The sequence below is a fragment of the Macrobrachium rosenbergii genome, chromosome 4 (genome assembly GCF_040412425.1).
Source record: "Macrobrachium rosenbergii isolate ZJJX-2024 chromosome 4, ASM4041242v1, whole genome shotgun sequence".
Classification (NCBI taxonomy): Eukaryota; Metazoa; Arthropoda; class Malacostraca; order Decapoda; family Palaemonidae; genus Macrobrachium; species Macrobrachium rosenbergii.
The window spans coordinates 73,704,302-73,723,842 of record NC_089744.1 but is presented as its reverse complement, the minus strand read 5'-3'; the positions used below and the strand labels follow the sequence as shown (position 1 = coordinate 73,723,842).

Sequence of the window (19,541 nt, the reverse complement as noted above, 5' to 3'; positions counted from 1 at the left end):
ATTTCTCTGTGGAACGTATATACCCATTTATTTGCAGAAAATTCGCCCATTCACTGAGAAATATTCACTAATTACTGTGTTTTCATATAATTTTCTTGACTAAATGCACTTTTTGTGATAAAACTATTAAAATACTCAGGTATAAGCATTTTAGAGGATTTTTTTTGTGGTTAAACTATCAAAATAGGCTGTTCTAAGTGCTTTTAGAGGGGGTTTTAAGTATTCAAGGATTTTGGCTATTCGCAGGGGGTTGCGGTATGTTATCCCCTGCGAATATGGGGGGGTTTTACTGTAGTCATTTAGCAGTGTTAAATTGATTACTTAATTCCTTTTATCATTTAATGTCCACTCATATGTGAGAAGTGTCTTCATTTTAGCAATCAGTTCTTGGTTTCTCATCCTTGTAATATTATCTTTCAGGGACCCAGAAAACTGAGCACTCTAGTAGTACCGACGACAAATGAGGCGTTATTATTAAGGGTGCTCACTCTGCTAGCAACTTTAGCGCAGGCAGTTTGCGAAGACGATCTTGGTCCTAAAGATTTACCCCCTGAGGACAAAGCCGCCTCTCCGGACACCATGTAAGTACTGTACCTGCATAAGTCTTAACTTTGTTGCTGCTTAATCAACTTTTGCTTGCTGAAATCATAATGCTTCCTAGTGTTGCGCTTGCTTTTAAAAAGTGAAATTTTCCAAAAGACAGAGATGTAGTAAACTATTCTTTCCTCTGCTTTATCTACAGTTTGTTGTGTAGTGGAAGAATTTGACATCTTTAAAAGTACTCTCTTAGAAAAACACAGATTTTAAAAGTACTTCTTAGAAAACACAGATTCTGTCGTCTACAGTAAGACTCTTTGGCAGAGATCACATGTAAACAAGGAAAGCTAACAATATACAGTAAAGCCTAATGTTTAGTAGATTGTAGGTACTTTTTGTGGAGTGATAAATATAAATTGCATCATAAGTAATGTGGAAGTTTGTATTCAACATTGCCAAAGTTATTAATGAAAATTTGAAATATTAGGCAAAATGTTGTTAACATGTGTATTAATCATGTTAAATGGAAACCTTTACATGGATATTACAGTCTGAGCTCATGTAAATACAAGTTATTATTTGGAAGGAGATGGTCTGTATAATGTATGTGGTCTTAGTGCTTTGTGTTTCTCATGATTGTTCTTCACTACAGAACTAAAAACTACCAGTCATAAAATTGTCTTCTTGCTAAATGGAGAAAGGTATTCTTGCCTGATAAATGCTAAATGGAGAAAGGTATTCTTGCCTGATAAAACATCCAGAGTTTGTTGCAGATTGAATGAAATGATAAATTATCATGACTAAATACTGATAGAGGGTTCATTAATTAGTGCTGCAACTTGTTATCAGTTGCCAAGTCAGGGTAGAGTTGAATGGAAATTTTTAAATGATTACTGTTACATATACTGTATATCCAAGGATTTATTTGTTGTAAAGTTTCCTGGAAAAGCTTTGAACCAATTAGATTTTAGTTAAAAATACTTCTACATTCTGGGTGCTCTTGCTTTGGGTATGTCTACAATACATTTCTGAAAAGTCCAAATTCTCAGGACTACATCACACTTTTATCCGTTTGATTTATCATTTCAGTATGTGGATGTTAGTACCTCAGATCAGTATTATCTCAGTATTATCTCCGTAATAATTGATTTAAATGTTAGAAGTTTGATATAAGGATGATTAATTTCAATAGTTGTAGATGAGTAACTGTCAGTTTAATGATCATGTGTTTTAGGATTCTTGTTATGCACACAAAAGTTTTGCCTGATTCTAGCCCCTGTCTAGATCAGGAGTCGTTGTGGTGGTCAAAATCAACCACTGGGGTTAATGGGAAAATCCATGAGGTTAGTAAATTCTTGGAATGTTGAAAGAGAATGTCAGTTGAATGTTTGGTATCAAAGGGCCTGACATTTGTATAAGAAATAAAAATTCATGAAATAATGCAATAAAACAAGAGCAACTGATATACATTTTTTGTGTTTGGTAATATGTACCACCAATGCTTACCAGTCTTCAAAAAATAGCAATGCCCATACTACTGCTTATCAAACACATTCATCCCATTGATGACCCAAACCATTTTACAAAAAATGGCATGGTAGTTTACTTCTAATGCTTTTAATATTTTCTATATTTTTTATGAAGTTTTTCTACTATATTGTTATTGTTATTGTTTTTTATTTTTATTGTTTTTTGGTCTATCACAGTCATCCTATTCGAATGGGTGGTTTTTATAGTGTGGGGTTCTGGGTTGCATCCTGCCTCCTTAGAAGTCCATCACTTTTCTCACTATGTGCGCTGTTTCTAGTAGCACACACTTTTCTGCATGAGTCCTGGAGCTACTTCGGCATCTAGTTTTTCCAGATTCCTTTTCAGGGATCTTGGGGTCGTGCCTAGTGTTCCTATGATTATGGGTACAATTTCCACTGGCATATTCCATATCCTTCTTATTTTGATTTTCAGGTCTTGATACTTATCAATTTTTTCTCTTTCTTTCTCATCTACTCTGGTGTCCCATGGTATTGCGACATCAGAGAGTGACACTTTCTTCTTGATTTTGTCAATCACCGTCACGTCTGGTCTATTGGCACGTATACCCTATCTGTTCTGATAGGGTGATACGTCCCAGAGGATCTTTGCCTGATCGTTTACTATCACTCCCTCAGGTTGGTGTTCGTACCACTTATTACTGCAAGCTAGCTGGTGTCTCTTGCACAGGCTCCAGTGGAGGGCTTTTGCTACTGAATCATGCCTCTTTCTGTACTGGTTCTGTGCAAGCGCCGGACATTCACTTGCTAGGTCTCGTCTTTCATAGTGCACTTCTTGCTTATGGGTGAGATGTTATTTCCATCTATTGTTCTTTGGACATATCTGGTTCTTAGGGCCTGATCTTGTGCCACAGTTAGCATTCCTTCTGTTTCCTTCTTGAGTTTTCCCCTCTGTAGCCATTGCCATGTTTCATCACTGGCCAGTTCTTTTGTTTGTCTCATGTACTCTCCGTGCATTGGTTTGTAGTGCCATTCCTCTGTTCTGTTTTTCATTCTCCTGTCTTGTGTATTACTGGGTCTTCATCTACTTTTATCAGTCCTTCTTCCCATGCACTCCTTAGCCACTCATCCTCACTGGTTTTTAGATTTTGCCCCTGTGCTCTGCTCTCGATGTTGATGCAGTCCTCTGTGCTTAGTAGCCCTCTCCCTCACTTCCTTTCGTATTATGTATAGTCTGTTTGTATTTGCTCTTGGGTGTAGTGCGTTGTGTATTGCCATGTGTTTTCTAGTTTTCGGGTCTATGCTGCGGAGTTCAGCCTTCGTCCACTCCACTGCTCCTGTGCTGTATCTGATTATTGGTACTGCCCATGTGTTTATGGCTTTCGTCATGTTTCCGGCGTTGATTTTTTACTTGAGTATTGCCTTAAGTCTTTGCATATATTCTTTCCTGATCATGTCCTTCATCTCTTGGTGTTTTATATCCTCTCCTTCTATTATTCCTAGATATTTGTATCCTGTCTCATGTATGTGTCTGATGCTATTCCTGTCTGGTAGCTTTATCCCTCCAGCCCTTGTTACTTTGCCTTTTTGTATGTTGACCAAGGTGCATTTTTCTATTCCAAACTCCATCCTGATGTCCCCAGATACAATCCTTACAGTCTGGATTAGGGTATCTATTTCCTTGATGCTCTTACCATACAGCTTGATGGCATCCATGAACATCAGATGGTTAATTCTGTTGCCCCCTTTCTTGACTTGGTACCCAGCATCCATCTTCTGCAATACTTTTGTCTTGGGAATCATGGCTACTGCAAAGAGTAGTGGGAACAGTGAGTCGCCTTGAAAGATCCCTCTCCTGATGTTACCCTCTGCTAATCTTATCCCAGAGCTTGTAAGTACTGTATTCCAGTTGCGCATTATGTTTTTAAGGAAGCTGATGGTGTTTTCCTCTGCCCCATATATTTTCAGGCATTCTATTAGCCACATGTGCAGTATCATGTCGAAGGCTTTCTTGTAGTCAGTCCATGCCATGCTTAGGCTGGTTCTCCTTCTCTTATAATTCTTCATTACCATTTTGTCTATTAGGAGCTGGTCTTTTGTGCTCCTACACTTCCGTTTGCTGCCTTTCTGTTGGTGGGGGATGGTATTTGTATCCTCTAGGTAGTTGTTGGTGGGGGATGGTATTTGTATCCTCTAGGTAGTTGTATAGCCTTTCACTGAAGTTACTGTTAGTAACTTCCCACATTGATAGGCCTGTACTTGCTTGCTATATTTCCCTTGTCCTTGTCTTTCGAGAGAGAGAGAGAGAGAGAGAGAGAGAGAGAGAGAGAGATTTCCAGAGAGAGAGAGAGAGAGAGAGAGAGAGAGAGAGAGAGTAATTGTCGTTAGTGAGTGCTTCGGTTGTTGGAAGAGGGATGAGGTCGTTAGTTTGTTTACGGCGCTGTCTGTCTGTCTGTGGAATATATGTGAGGATTTTTCGGTTTTGGAGGCAGTTTTTGAGTCAGAGCTAGTGCCGGTCAGTCGTTTTTTTTGGTCTAAAACAGTTTGTTTGTGTGCTGATGCAGAGTTGTTGTTTTTCCTTGTTAGTGTGCTGTTCTTGTTGCTGTATGTTCGTGAGTCGTGTGTTTTTCTGTTTTGGTTTGGTTTGTGTGGTTTTGTGTGCTGTGTTGGCGACCAGGACGCTTTACTCCATCTTCCAGCAACCGAGGACCAGGGTGAGTGTTGTGTACTGTTTTTTTGTGGTTTTGAATTCCGCCACATAATATGTGGCACCCAACGTGGGGCAGCTGGTATTGCAGCTGCAATTGAGATTGGTGGCTGGTAGTGTGACTGAAGAGAAGGATGGAAGAGGAACTGGTGAGGTTGAGAGAGGAGAATACGTGGTTGAGGGGTGAGAATGAGAGATTGAGGAGTCAGTTGGAGGAGATGGGGGGAATGCTAAGGAGTGCAAACGAAGAAATGAAAGGGGAGATGAAAGAGTCAGAAGAGAGAATGGAAGAGCGGATGGATAAAAAGTTGGAGGGAATGATGAAAAGTGTGGAAGAAATGATGAAAGGTAGGTTCAAGGGTGGTTTTGGAGAAGGGGCTGTTGGAGGCAGGTCCTCTGGAACGTGTGAAGGGGCAAGAGAGAAAGAAAAGGAGGAAGAAGTGAATAGAAGCGTGAGTGATGAAAGTGATGTGGAAATAGGAAGTAAGAAATGAGAGAATGAAAGGCAGGGTAAGGAAAAGGGGAATGAAAAGCAAGGGAAGGAACGGAGAGGAAAGTAAGGATAAGTCAGGGGAGGAAAAAGGGAAGAAGGGAAAGGAAAAGGAAGTTGGTAAGAAGGGTAAGGAAGTGGGAAAGGCAGGAAAGAAGGAGAGGGTGAAGGCAGTAGTGATAGTGAGGTGGATGGAGGGAGTGGATAAAAGTGGATAAAAAGAGGGGAAGAAGAGTGTAATGAGTAAGATGAATGTAAGTGCGGAAGTGGACTCTTTGTATTCGAAGAGGGTATGAAAGGACAGAGTGAAAGTAGCGAAAGTGAGAGTGAAAGTGAGAAAGAAGTGAGAAAGGCTATGTATGTGAGGGAGGTACCCGATGTGAAAGGTATAATGAGTATGGAAGTAGGGATGTGCATGATTTCTTTAGGAGTATGAAAGGTTTTGTCAGGATAAGTATGGGGAAAGTAAGAGAGTGTGGGCACGAGAATTAGGAGAATATTTGACTGGGTTTTTGCTTGATATGTATAGGGTTATTATGAGTGTGGGAGATGTTGAGTATTACAAGGTGAAAGCTAGACTAGTTGAGCAAGCAAGGCGTATGAAAGCGAGTGTTAAGTATAAGAGGAAGAATGAATTTGATGAGGCAAGAATGAAAGCTGGGAAACCTTGTCACTGTATGCTTGTAGGCTGGAGACGTTGGCAAGGAAGAAGTTTGGGGATGATGGGATAGATGAATGTAAGGAGTTAGTACGGAAGTTGTTAGGGACAGTGCCAGATGGAGTTAGAGAATTTGTGAACTTGAAGCGGAAGGAGAAGAAAAAGATGGACGAATGAAAGGTTGACTTGGGGAGAAATTTTTGAAATTGTAGAAGATTATGAGCTTGACAGGGTTATAAAAGAGAGCAGAAGTGTAAGTGTAAGGGCTGGGGTAGATTAGAGAGTGCCAGAGTTTGGAAGCTTTAGGGATGCAGTGTTGAGGGGCCCAATGAGAATGGCCGATAGTGTAATAGATAGGAGTGTAAGAGCAAGTAATGTGGAGGTGCCAGTGAGGATGAATGGTGGGTTTGTAAGGGAACAACGGGTTGGACGGGTTAGGGATAGTAGTGTACAATGGGGAAGGTCGATGAGTGGAAGTCGAGTGAAGTGTTTTAGATGTGGAAAGGAAGGACATACAAAGAATGAGTGTAGGTGGGCTTTGGGAGCGTGTTCGGTGTGTGGGCAACCAGGACATTTGGTAAGGAGTGTACAGATAGGGGTTAAATGCTACAGGTGCGGACAGGTGGGTCATTTGCTAATGGTTGTAGGGTACCCGAGTGAATGTAATATGTGGCAACTGTGGTAAGAATGGGCATTATGCGAGAATGTGTTCAGAACCGAGAGCGAAGTGTGACGAATGTGGAATGGAAGGGCATGTATCAAGTGTATGTAGACGACAGAGGGTGACTGACAGCGAATTCGGGAAACTGAGTGTGAAGGGGGTTCAAATGGGTGGATCCTCCAGGATGCAAGCGGTGCGTGTGATGCATGTACGTGAGGGGTTGTTGCATGAGGGAGGCTTTGCTGGAAAGACTGACGAGTGCATGAAGCAATTTGTTTTGATAGAGTATGGCAGAAAACGTAAGAAAGGGAAGAACGTAAGTGAAACGGAATGATCGTAAGTTGTGTGATAGGGGTGTGAGTGCCAAAGTGAAAATGAGTGATAAAGCGTGTAATACGGATGAATGGGTGGTATGAATAGGACATATAGCATATGCGGTTTGATATAACTGAGTTGACTGAACGTGTAGGGGTAAGTGAACGGTTGGAGGTGAGCGAAAGTGTAAGAGTAAGAGAGCGTTCAGTGATAGGCGAGTGATTGAAAGCATGAATGAATCGTTGCAAGAGTTGGAAAGGTCAATGAGCGAATGGGATGGGTTAGTTGAGGAATTGGGGGAGGTATTTGGGAACGAGTTAAGAGGGTATAGATGAGATTGTGGATGAAATTGAGAGTGGAAATAGTGAAGAAGATAGCGTGAATCTGAGAGAGAATTGAGGAGAAGATGTGGATTTGAATGTTGCTAGAAGAGAGAATGATTCTGAGAGAATGATTGCGTGCCTGATGAACGTGATCTAGAGGACCTGCTAGTGAGCATCCGTGGGTGTTGCGTGAAGGCGATTTGAATGCAGTGTGAAAGGTATTGGTTGGGAAATGCTAAAAGGGGGAGAATTTTAGAGGGATGAATAAATTTGTTTTTATTTAGCATTTCCCAATGTTTTGTGAGAGAGAGAGAGAGAGAGAGAGAGTAGAGAGAGAGAGAGAGAGAGAGAGAGAGAGAGAGAGTGTGTAATTGTCGTTAGTGAGTGCTTGTTGTTTGAAGAGGGGATGAGGTCGTTAGATTGTTTACGGCGCTGTCTGTCTGTCTGTGGAATATATGTGAGGATTTTTTCCTCAGTTTTGGAGGCAGTTTTTTGAGTCAGCTAGTGCCGGTCAGTCGTTTATTTTTTGGTCTAAAACAGTTTGTTTGTGTGCTGATGCAGAGTTGTTGTTTTTCCTTGTTAGTGTGCTGTTCTTGTTGCTGTATGTTCCAGAGTCGTGTGTTTTTCTGTTTTGGTTTGGTTTGTGTGGTTTTGTGTGCTGTGTTGGCGACCGTGGGCGCTTTACTCCATCTTCCAGCAACCGAGGACCAGGGTGAGTGTTGTGTACTGTTTTTTTTGTGGTTTTGAATTCCGCCACATCTGTACTAAGGATGTTCTCCCTCTGGTCATCCATTTGGGTGCATGGTGGTTTGTGATACAGTGCTGGAGTTGTTCTGCTATTCGTGTAGGAACTTGAAGTTTTTGAGCCAGTATCCATGGACTTCATCGGGACCTGGGGCTTTCCAGTTGGGCATTTTCTTTAGTTGGTGTCTGACTGTGTCTGTCGTGATCTCGGTAAATCTTTGTTTTATTCTCCCCATTTCTTCTGCCTTGATTTCCTGGAGCCATGTTGCATGTTTGTTGTGTGCTACCGGATTGCTCCATATGTTTTGCCAGAGTCTCGTACTTGGCTCTGCTTCAGGAATTTCCTGGCAGTTGTCTTCCCATCTTAGTTGTCTATATAGTCTTTTCTGGTTTGTTCCGAAGAGTTTGTTCTGTTGGTATCCTTTGTTCCTGTTCATGTACCATTGGATCTTATGTGCTTTGGCTTTAAGCCTCTGTTTTATATCTTCTGTTGTGTTGTTTAGTCCCTTCTCCTGTACTTTATATTTCTCATTCAGTTCCTCTCGTGTTTTCTTGCTTCTTAACCTCTTTTCTGCCATCTCTTTCAGTTTACTCAAGTCAGACCTCATCACCATGATTTGTTTTTCCAGGCGCCTTTTCCAAGGCGGTTGCTGTTTTGGTTTCTGTTGGTTTGGTTGTGATGGTGGTGTTGGTGTTTGTATCGCCACGAGTTCTACTACTAGTCTTGTTCCTGCATATGCCAGGTTATTTGTTTCTGTGATACTGGTGGTGTGGATTAGTCTCATTATTTCATTAACTTAGTTTCTTTGTGTTGTAGGCTTTCATGGAGGGGATCTTTGTTCTTTCTGTGTCTGGCTTCATCCATTGTCTGATCTTTTCCACCCATTCCGAGCTGTCTGTTACATATTCGGTGTTTCCTCATGTGTCATTGTTTGGTAGCTCATCATTCCTGTTGTTTTCTGTGTCATCATCTCTTAGTTCGTCTTCTTGTCCTTAGTTGCTGGGTGCTATTTCTCTTTCCAGTTCCTCTCTGTTGTGGAGAGCCAGTTGTTTTTCTTTATGTTCCTTACTTGTTTTGCCAGCCTCTGTTCTGTTTGAGGGGTGTTATTTTTCTCATTCCAGATGCTGACCAGTCTTCTTCTGTATCCTCCTTATGTCAGGTTGCTTCTGATGGAGCATCTCCATATTTCCTTTTCTTCTCTTGTCCATTTCCTCTTCTGATTTGCCTCTGTAGCTCCAGTCTCTGGTTGCTGGTTACTGTCGTTGTGGTGGTCAGTTGCTGACTGCCCTCCCCGTCGATGGGGTTGTATACCTGGCTGCTGGACGAAGCTCCTCTGTTGCCAGAGGCTCCATTTACGTTGTTGTCGTTTATTCTTTCATCTCTTTCCATCATTGCTGAGTTTTGCTATTTAACCCATAGCTGGACCCTACCCCATCGAGAAGAGGTACTCATTTACAGCTGGGTAGACTGAGGAAATTATGGTAAAGATACTTTCCCAAGGAATCAACTCGGAGGAGGGCGGTCACCCATCCAACGACTGACCAGACCCAATGTTGCTTAACCAGTCCATCGATGAGCTAAACCTTTCTGCCACAATGCATTATTATTGTTATTATTATTATTATTATTATTATTATTATTATTATTATTATTATTATTATTATTATTATTATTATTATTAGTTGTTGTAGTAGTAGTTACACAAATATACTCGTATCTGGTATAGAAAGAGGATTAGAAACTGATTAATAAAATTTTGAGCCAAGATTAACATTATAGAGAAACAGTAATGAAGGAAAAGGACAAAGGAATGTCTTACCATTAAATAAAAGTTGAGGAGGCATTAAGATTCCATGAAGGGGGTTAGTGGTGTGTAGAGTTGTGGGGCCACTGGATTAGATGCACCTACTGTATTTTCATGCAAACAGTGAACCCTCTTATTTTACTTACAGCTGATTGCCTGCTTAGGGTAACCAGACCAGATTTTAAATAGCTTCGTAAAATAAGAGAGTGATACATAGATACAGACACTACCCTACATACAAACAAGTTATGTTCCGAACAGCCGTTTGTATCTTGAATTGTTCATAAGTTGGTCTTCAATACAGTACTGTATGTTTTTCATCCTAAAATGCAATACAGTACTGTACACTGTACATACAGTACTATATTTTATAGGGTATAGTACTTCACTAATTGTAACTAAGCAGAATAGGTGTGCAGCACAAAATTTAAATTTATGGGTTGGCAAAGGGGAGCTCTCCGAACACAATTTTAATTGACGATCACGTTTGTTCGTATCTCTGAATGTTCGTAACTTGAATGTTTGTAAGCAGGGTGGTGTCTGTATTAGGTAATGCCTCCCTTACCAGGAGAAATCACCCATTCCACATTAATTGCTGTAGATTATCTGCCTGGGATCTCGAGAGAAATGGAAATGATTAATGCTTTTGGGTTAGTCCTCTTCCCTGAGTTTTGCTTTTTAAATCTTTATTTTCTCTGCTGGGAGTTGGTATTTGGTTGTCAGTCTTCTTTTGTCTTTATTTGGTGCTTGTAACAGTACAGAAGATGATTTGCTATGATTTTATGTTGTGTTTGTGCATTTGTGAGTCTGACTTCAGGTTATTACACCATATTTCATGGAATCAACTTTAATTTTAGTGTTATTTATTCTGTTATTTATTTATTGTGTTTTCTTCAAGTATGATGGCAACATTGCCTTTGTATAGATATGAACACTTGAAAGTTCTTATTAAATTTGTCACAAATACAAATCATTACCCTATACCAACGTGGCCCCTTCCTCCCCTCTTATTTGGGACAGATATGTTCTTCCTTAAAGCTTCGTACAGATTATTTTAATCGCTACTTTTTTAGTATTGTTTAACAAGATCAGAAAGCCATACCTTTAGGCACTCAAGGGGCTGTCCTAAGTAGCATTGAGATGTAGGATTTTAAACCCTGCTGAGGTAGCAATTCTCCCTCTGTTTAATGTATTTAAATCTTTTTTCCCCCCTCAGCAAATGTAGGTATGCAGCTGACAATGAATCAAAGCCATATCACTATCAGCTAAATGCCTGGATTTTATGTGATGAATATAGTTAATCACTTTTAGAAATGGAGGTTTAGTAAGACTAAAAAATTACTTTCTTTACACAGTATCATCAGTATTTGAAAATTATACATTTTTCATTCATTCCAGACTCATTATGTAGCAGTGGCATGTATTTAAATGTTTCCAGTATCAGGTACATGCAGTAGTTCTCTTTTAGAGAGCTAATAGCTTTCCTCATTGCATTCTATAAAAGACTGAGATATGGCTTATTTTAGATACTGTACAGTATTTGCTTGGTATAGAAACTAGCTTCTAGTAAAGGACCTTTTCATGCAGCCCATGAGACAGATTGGCTCTTTTACTCCAACCTTTGTGCCAGCTATCATTCTTGAATTGTAAGTGAGAACGTAAAACAGGAGATGATGTAGGTGGAAGTCCCAAGTGCTTTCAGCAGTAGGTAAGAGATTTTGTTGGGAAATATAGTATTTGGTTCTGAGTCTTATCTATGCTGACATTTTTAACTTGTATATACTTTTTGTTCCTTTTGCTCTCTCAGAAAAAAATCCCTTGTTTTTTGTACGAAGTACTGGAATACCAAACCGGGTTTTATTTATGGAGCGGCTGCTTACCTGGACTTTTGGAATCTAGCCAGGAGTACAGTCTCCCAGAATCCATTTATATAGCCTTGCTGCTTACTTGGATTTTGGGATGGATAATACTGTATCTGAGTTATTTTCCCAGATTCAGAGCATCTAGTATCTTTCTGCATTCCCAGATTCCAGGAATATTATACATAGCTAGGTGTAGACAAATACCCAGATTCAAAATAGGCAGCTCCAATAAATAATAGTGCAGTAGTGACTGTGTACATATATTTCTTGATTGCAGCCAAGAAGCTATGTTCAGAGCCTTAAAGTATTAAAGCAACCTCATGAAAATGAAAAATAAAGTTGTGGTGACATTATGAAAAATATTCTTTAGGTAATAGCAAGTTATAATTAGGATTCTAAATACAGTAGTTCAAGAATATAATTCACTTTATCCATTCTCATTAACAAGACTATGTTATGTAACAGATAAGTAATTGAACTTCCCATCTGAAGGTGGTAGGTTCAAAGCTTGTCACAGTCAGTGGGATGACAATTGTTTTCATTTTTTGTTGTTGTTGTACAGCATCAGCTTTCCTGACTCTTGCTTATGTATGTGTGTATGTGTGTGTGTGAAAAGGGAAATTCATTAAGCATTTTAGCCAAAATTTGACAGAAATGATATAACCATTCCAAGCAACAGAAATAAAATATTGAACAAGGGTCAAATTGCAAAATTTCATTGCTTCAAGTACTATATGGGGCTAGTATCTGTTGCAGGAAAGTAGTCTCCAGATAAAAATTTAACCTGAACATTTTTTCCCCAGTTGCAATGACATGAATTGTGGAAATGTTAAGTTTTATTCCTTTTTTGCACTATACAGAAGTTTGAAAAACTGACAATGGGATTGATATTATTTATGCAGATGTGTTATATCAACTCAGAGTATGTTCAGCTTAATCTGTTATATTGCTGGTAAGAAACCGTATTACTATTCTAATAAAAGTTGTTATTAGCCTGAAGAAGTTAATTGTAAATAAGTTTGTTTCTGATAGAAAGTTTACTGTATTTCCAAAGTGCTGTTCTTAATAGCTAGGAACTGCTGTGTATTTGAGGTACATGTAGTGATGTCAGTGAATGGCTGAAGTTTCCGTACAAGGAGGAATATTGATGCAAGTACTTTGTGCAGTAAATTGCATATTGTCACAATATAGCTGTCAATATTATAACAAGAGTTATCGATAAAAGTTTGTGATCTGTTTTCCATATTCTTTGTTTTAATCATTTCAATTTTTGATAGGAAGATGACATAGTTTTGAAAGCATGCATCACAGAAGTATTAGGGCTTTATAGGATATTGCTGTAAGTTTTAGATACCTATTCTTAAACGGTAAGTTCTGTATGACCTGAAGTGGGAGATATATATCAGCCTGAAGCTTTGCTTAGAGTGCATATTCAGAAAAATCTGGTTCATGCATTTGATGCTTCAATAATTTCCAAAAACAAACCAGTAACTATTTTGTTGAGTTATTAGGCATAAAGCTTATCATCTGTCAGAGACTGTCCCTTGTATCAAAGGATATAACAAGTTGCTTTGGTGAGACAAAACATTTTTGCATCAGAAGCTTCCAAGCTTATTATCATCCTAGATGCTTCTGGCTATTTTAATTTTATTCGTAATTTCATGAAATCATCTTTTGCTATTGACTGTTATGTAAAACAGTGTACAGTATTATGAATCTTATAAATTTGGCTTTTGATGACCTTAACTTTTATGACATACCTAGATCAGTGTTCAGATAAATTCACCAAATGAAATTGCTTTAGTTTACCTGTTCAGAACTTTCTAATTTGCATTTAAAATCTGTTGCTGTTACAATATGTTGCTTAATGTTATGAAATTAAAATGACAGATTTCAATTATGACTTGATGTGATTCAGCTGTTCAAATATTCAGGACTGCTTCTCTTCATTTTGAATCAACAGTTTTTATATTTTGTCTATTAATCAGGCTACAGGAAAAAGCACTTATGTTTCAGCACAGGGAATAGAAGCTGATTTACTCTCGTGAATGCCGTGATCAGTGAAAATTCAGAAAATGTGTTATCAGAGTCTAACGCAGATGAACTACCCATTCAGTTAGAGTGAGTCATTAAATTATTTGACTACTTATGCATAACTGTTGTCACATTTGCTTTGAAGACATCGTCTCTTTGAGTACTTTCCCTTCAAGGTACTAAAGATAAGATTACTACTATATCCTGTTGAATTAAATTCTTTGCTCATTGACTAAAAAATTACATACTTATAACATTAGTGTATGTTCCTAATTTCAAGACAACTTTAACATAAATAAAGCAGACTGGAAAAGATTTACATACTATAGAAACTTCATCATATGATCTTTTTAAAGATACAAATGAAGCATAAAATATATCACAAATTTCATTACTAGTAGATCACAGAATCCTTACCAACCAACAGTAAAAAAAAAGTCCATGGTGGTCTGAAGAAATATCAGAAGTGAGTCTCCAAAAACATAGAATCATCATCAACTGGACTGACTGAAAAGAAGGCTTGATAATCATGTAAAATCTTGGCCCTCTGAAGAAGACAAAATACCTAAAATTATATGTTTAACAGTCAGTAACAAAACATTAAAATCAGTATTCAGTCATTTATCAGGTAAATTTAGGAAGGAAGTAATAAGAGGAAAAATAATTTAATGGTAACTGTATATCACCTAACACATCTCCCAATACACCTATTAAAGAAACTTTGCACAAATTTTTTAAAAATTAATGTATCAAACACAGGACCACAGAGGCATACTGTAAATATAATGGACAATGTTTATGGAGCATAAACTTGGAAGGCTAATGTTAGTGAACAGAAGCTTGATACATATTTTTTGTGAACTTAAACAAAATGCAGAATCTGAAATGATCAATTGTGAAATGACCAAATACAGTATCTATGTTACTATATAATAAATGTTTCACATTTGAAGAATTAGAATTAACCCTATTTTTCTGCAACAACTCATCTTCAAGTCACAACACTAGTTTTGAATTGATCAGTCATCCAGCCCCAGTAGTCAGAAGCTATTTATGTCAGATCTATAAGCAATACTGAACAAAGAGACTGTTTCCAAAAGATTGACAACATGCCATAGTCATTCCAATACCAAAACCTGATTCTAGTTGTCAGTTAAACTGTATACCAATAGATTTAAAAGCTATCTATGTAAAGTGATTGAAAATTTTGTAAATTCAAGGGTAAAACCCACTACGATTATAGAAAATTAGATTTACACTTGACCTACTATGTCACTTAGGAAATCTTATTTAAAAAACGAGTAGAGACAAGTAACAATTGCCATATATTTTGACATCCAAAGGCTTATGGTACTACCTGGAGATATGGTGCTGTATTTTGAAAGCACTGTAGAACTACAGTGTTCGAGGACTTATGTTTTTATTCTTAAAAACCTTCACAACAGGCTGCTTTCTTCAGGTGTGATTGGACAGCATTTATACCTAAACATATGAATAAGACAATATATAATCCCACAAGGAAGTGATCTGAGTGGCATAATGCTCCTCCATGCAATATATAATGCAAAAAGCAGTATTATAAATCACCCACTCAGCAGAATTAAACCACACTTCATCAAACCTATAGTGTGGCCGACATATTCTCAACATTGCCATTACTTAAGTAAAGTAGATACCTTGGCAGTATCAAAGGCTTTCAGTTTTCTTCAGAAAAAACAAAAGCAGTCATGTTTCATAAAGGTATCAGATATAAAAAGAATTGTGATTTTGACCTGAAAATTAGTATTCTCACACCAATCTCCAAAGCTAAGACTCCGAGATTTGTCTTTTGATTTGTTATTTCTTACTGTAATTTAATAGTTGAATATTTTCCTTAAAAATTCCCATAAAAGAAACAAAGTAATTTTGACAAGCCACTATATTTTGGCCATTAGACATTGGTTCAGCGCTGCGTGACTTCATCATAGGTCCTAGCGATTGGCCTTTGGCCTAAATTTTATATTCCATTTCATTACAATAGACATTGGCCTGCGGTTTGGTGGAAACTGAGATAAGGTGCCACGGAGGCAATATTTATATATCAGATAGTGTAGAGGCAGTCACGACGGGGGTTCCGTACCTACACCGCGTCGTAAACCGAAAATCATCGTAAACCGAAATATCGTTGAAAAGTGTAAAAAATCCAAAGAAAACCTTACTTTTAATGTTTCTGGTGCATTGAAAATTATGTAAACTGCATTTTTATTGAGTTTTTCATCAAAAAACCTCTAAATTTTGATTATTCTGCCGTTTTGGAACCATATTTCTTCCGTTGGCTCAGCGTCGTAAGCGTTGTAACCCTGTAACATGCGTCGTAAACCGGGAAATAATTTCTGATGAATATATTTGAAAAGCGTCGTAACCTCGGAACGTCATTAGCCGGACCCGTTGTAAACAGGGGACTGCCTGTATAGACTGAATCAGTTTAAGGCATTCAGACCAGATTTGTTTTCTTCCAGAAGATTTTTTGTGTGCTAGTCTTGGAGATAGATTGCAGTTATAATCTCTGAACCTTGGACTACAGGGTTGACTTGGGAATTTGTCTGACTGTTGGTCTGGGTGGGTTATCCTTTTGAAAAGAGGATTCAGTAAGATGTTGCACATGATGTCTCCCTTTCAATGCCCTTCTGACAAGTTCATGTTATTTGTATGGCTAATGATGGCTGATTCTTTGATGTGCAAATGAACTGAAGAGCACATATTGCATATATAAAAGTAAAAAAATGCATTACTTGAAAAAAAACCTGTCACCTGCCTGGTAGCTGTTGCATCAACCCTGATGTTGTTATTCAGTGTCTGTTCTGTTTGTTTTAGGTCTATGGAAGTTAAAAATTTGGCTCAGCTTCCTATACAGTATTGAAAAGCTTAGACAGAATTTGCATTTAAGATGAAAAACAAGGCCCCTGGGGTTTCTTTATAATGTATATATTCACCAGCAAAAATGCTTAGGAACATTCGCATTCCAAGTGGTAACAGATGAAAGAGACCCTTTAAGTGAAATTTGTGCACCAACTTTCCTCCTGTTATGTGAATATTTCTGCAGATAATCATAACAAAGTAAGACTTTAGCTTATATGGTACGTATAATCATTGTACAAAGTAACGCTCTTAGCTATGACAGCTCCTGCTGTCATACTCACAGGATTGTTGTGACATGATTTTTAGTCTGGTGATCTGTTTATATATCTTCTAATTTGCAGTCTGTTTTATATCTCCACATTGTCATCTAATCCTTTGTGATCCTTGATATAGTCCCTGGCTGCTGTGTTTTTCATTTCCTGCTATCATGAGTATTGAGTTGATGAGTGTTTCTTTGTGTGTTATTACTTTTGTATACTGTGGTAACTTGTTTACTTTAAATTTCATCTTATGGTTTGTATCCCACCAATGTACAGCAAGATGGTTTGTATCCCACCAATGTACAGCCAGTACACTGTTTTTGGCTTGTATGGTTATTGCTGTTATGCATTTCTTTCTCTGCAAATTTGGATTGCTCCCAGTCTCTCCCATATAGGAAAGATCAAGATGAGATGCTGAGATTTTACAAAAGGGTTTTAATAGTTTCCAAAGATGCTGAAAGATGGAGGATGCTGATTTAGAGGAATCTTTTGTGTGAGAGGAGGATTGATCACATCATAAATTGGAAGAATGCTCATACCCAGATGCTTGTGCATCCAGAGTATCGAAGAACTGGGAGTCTGCATGGGGAGTAGCTTACAGCCTGTGAAAAGGTGTGGGACTCTTTAAATGCTCCTTCAGCAGGTTAAGTCCCATCTATTGGGAGTTAGAATAATACATGTGTAGTTGAAGCAAGGATAAAACCATCAGTTCCAAAAATAAACTTCCTCAGTAATTGGGTTTCTTTCTTCGCTCAGAGTTTAAGGAGTCCTGTCAGTCATGTGGTAACCCCTCATAAGGCACATAATATCTATGGAGAACCCAGTATCAAGGGAAATATTTAGGATGCACTCACTGCAGTGTATTAGATTTAGTCACTGAAACTTTAGTTAACCAAGAATGGGTCAGTTGCACATGAAGACAAACAGTAAGGGGTAGAGGCAAGAATGGTAATAACTTCATTCAAGAATTCCACAAGTGATACAGGTGCTGTATGTGCTGCTCTGTACAGACTCAACAGCATGTTGAATGGGAACTTGCATAGAAGAAATAAGTTGCTTAGGACATACAGTAAGTTGTAACTGAAATATCAGATCCACATTACAAAGCCAAGACTCACTTTCAAACATGGGATGAGGACCTTCAAGGAATATCTGAGAGAAAGAATATGCAGATGCAGATCTCTCAGTGCTTCTTCCTTACCCTTTGATTGTATCACCTCTACAGACAGAGTAAAAATTGAGTTTTTGACAAAAGAGGCAAAGGAGGGCTTTGCATAGCTTAGAAGGTCCCACCCATCCTCTATTTGTTCATTTTAACCAACGCTTTGCTACAGGTGAGTACCCTGACCAACTTTCAAGGCTTTGAAAAGATAAAATGGTTTGTATCTATGAAACACACTTTTCTTATAATATTAAATATTTTAGATTACTAAGTGCATATCTCATTGCACTCCATATTCTTAGGCAGAAAGTTAGTTTCACACTTTTAAAGCTTCCTTTTGTGTGGTATGTCTGAAGGACATTGATGGTAAATCATCCCTCTTAAAAGGAGTTGGAGAAAGTATATACAACTAATACCTTTATGGGAATCTCACTGTGCTGTGTTGTCATAGGCAGCAAATCAGCTACACGATTTTAAACCATTTTGTGGGTTACTCTTGAAGAATATAATTAGTAAAGAAAGCATATGCAACTGTTACCTCTTTCATGGTTTCAAGTGCAACTGTTATTTATAATTTTTGTCATACAGTAAGAGCTGAAATGTATTAAGGTCTTCAAAAGTAGAAGCCATGAAAATTATAATTTTTGTGACAGAATTTGGCATACATAATAAAGAATGGTAGCATCACGTGAACCAGACTTCTTACAAAACATATTTACGTATTCTTTTTAAATTTTTTACTGAGCGTAATTATATTCAGTTTTAAAATGGTGTTTACAATCTGGTCTTTATCCTTTAAATTTCGTATATATCTTGGTGAGTGAGTAATACAGTAATTGTTTTCTGAAAATTAATTGGGGAATAAACTCATGTGAAACTTTGTCTCATCTTTAAGGATATGCAAGTTTTATACTTATTTTAAATTTGTTTACTCTCTTCAGGTTATTTATTTTGAAAACAGTGACCATTTGGCCTCTGGAATATTTTTGCAAGCTTAGTTAATAGGATTCTTTTGCTGCTTTAGTCTTCAATCTCTCTTATGGTGATAAATTGCAAAAAGTGTTCAAAATTGACTTTTTCACATAAGGTTATTTTTCTTTCGTTATAACTGTCGCATAATGCAAAAATAAAGCTGCTATTACATGATTTGGAAGTATCTTTGAATACAGGAGACATAACGCTAGTGTTTTGTGATAATGTCCCTCTATTAGACATGTTATAACTTGTAGGAAGCTAGTGTGTCTGTGTGTGTTTTTAGGAGTACAGTGTTTAGTCATTCTCCGCCAACTCTTTCTTCACTGTGAATACGTAATATGCACTGTAAGCATTTACATTGCAATGCTCATGCATGCCTGTATGTTGCAGACACGATGAAGCTTCTCCCACACGCTTGCAAGGAGGAAGGTGAGTTGCCGTGTGTGTTTATACCTTGTTTTGTGTAACTGTTGTGTTTGTGTGTTGTCAAAGTTGACATTGGTTGTGGAATTTGAAGTAACTGTTCCCTGTTTTAGAGATTCATATCATCATCAATGTGTTTTGTAGGTATGTGGAAACTATTTGTTGCCAAATATTTTTTGTGTGATTCAAAACATTTTGAG

General features: G+C 37.9%; 1 protein-coding gene across 3 annotated transcripts in view; it reads left to right on the top strand.

The window, feature by feature from the left end:
* Positions 1-19,541, top strand: part of LOC136835738 (armadillo repeat-containing X-linked protein 1-like) — a 53,618-nt gene that overhangs the window by 25,415 nt on the left and 8,662 nt on the right. The window contains exons 10-11 of one of the 3 annotated variants that reach the window (XM_067099601.1): positions 421-581; positions 19,309-19,347. In XM_067099601.1, the coding sequence (XP_066955702.1) occupies positions 421-581; positions 19,309-19,347 (200 nt within the window). Of the gene's footprint in view, positions 1-420; positions 582-742; positions 783-19,308; positions 19,348-19,541 lie in introns of those variants that run through there. The other 2 variants (XM_067099613.1, XM_067099607.1) reach the window with 2 other exon arrangements.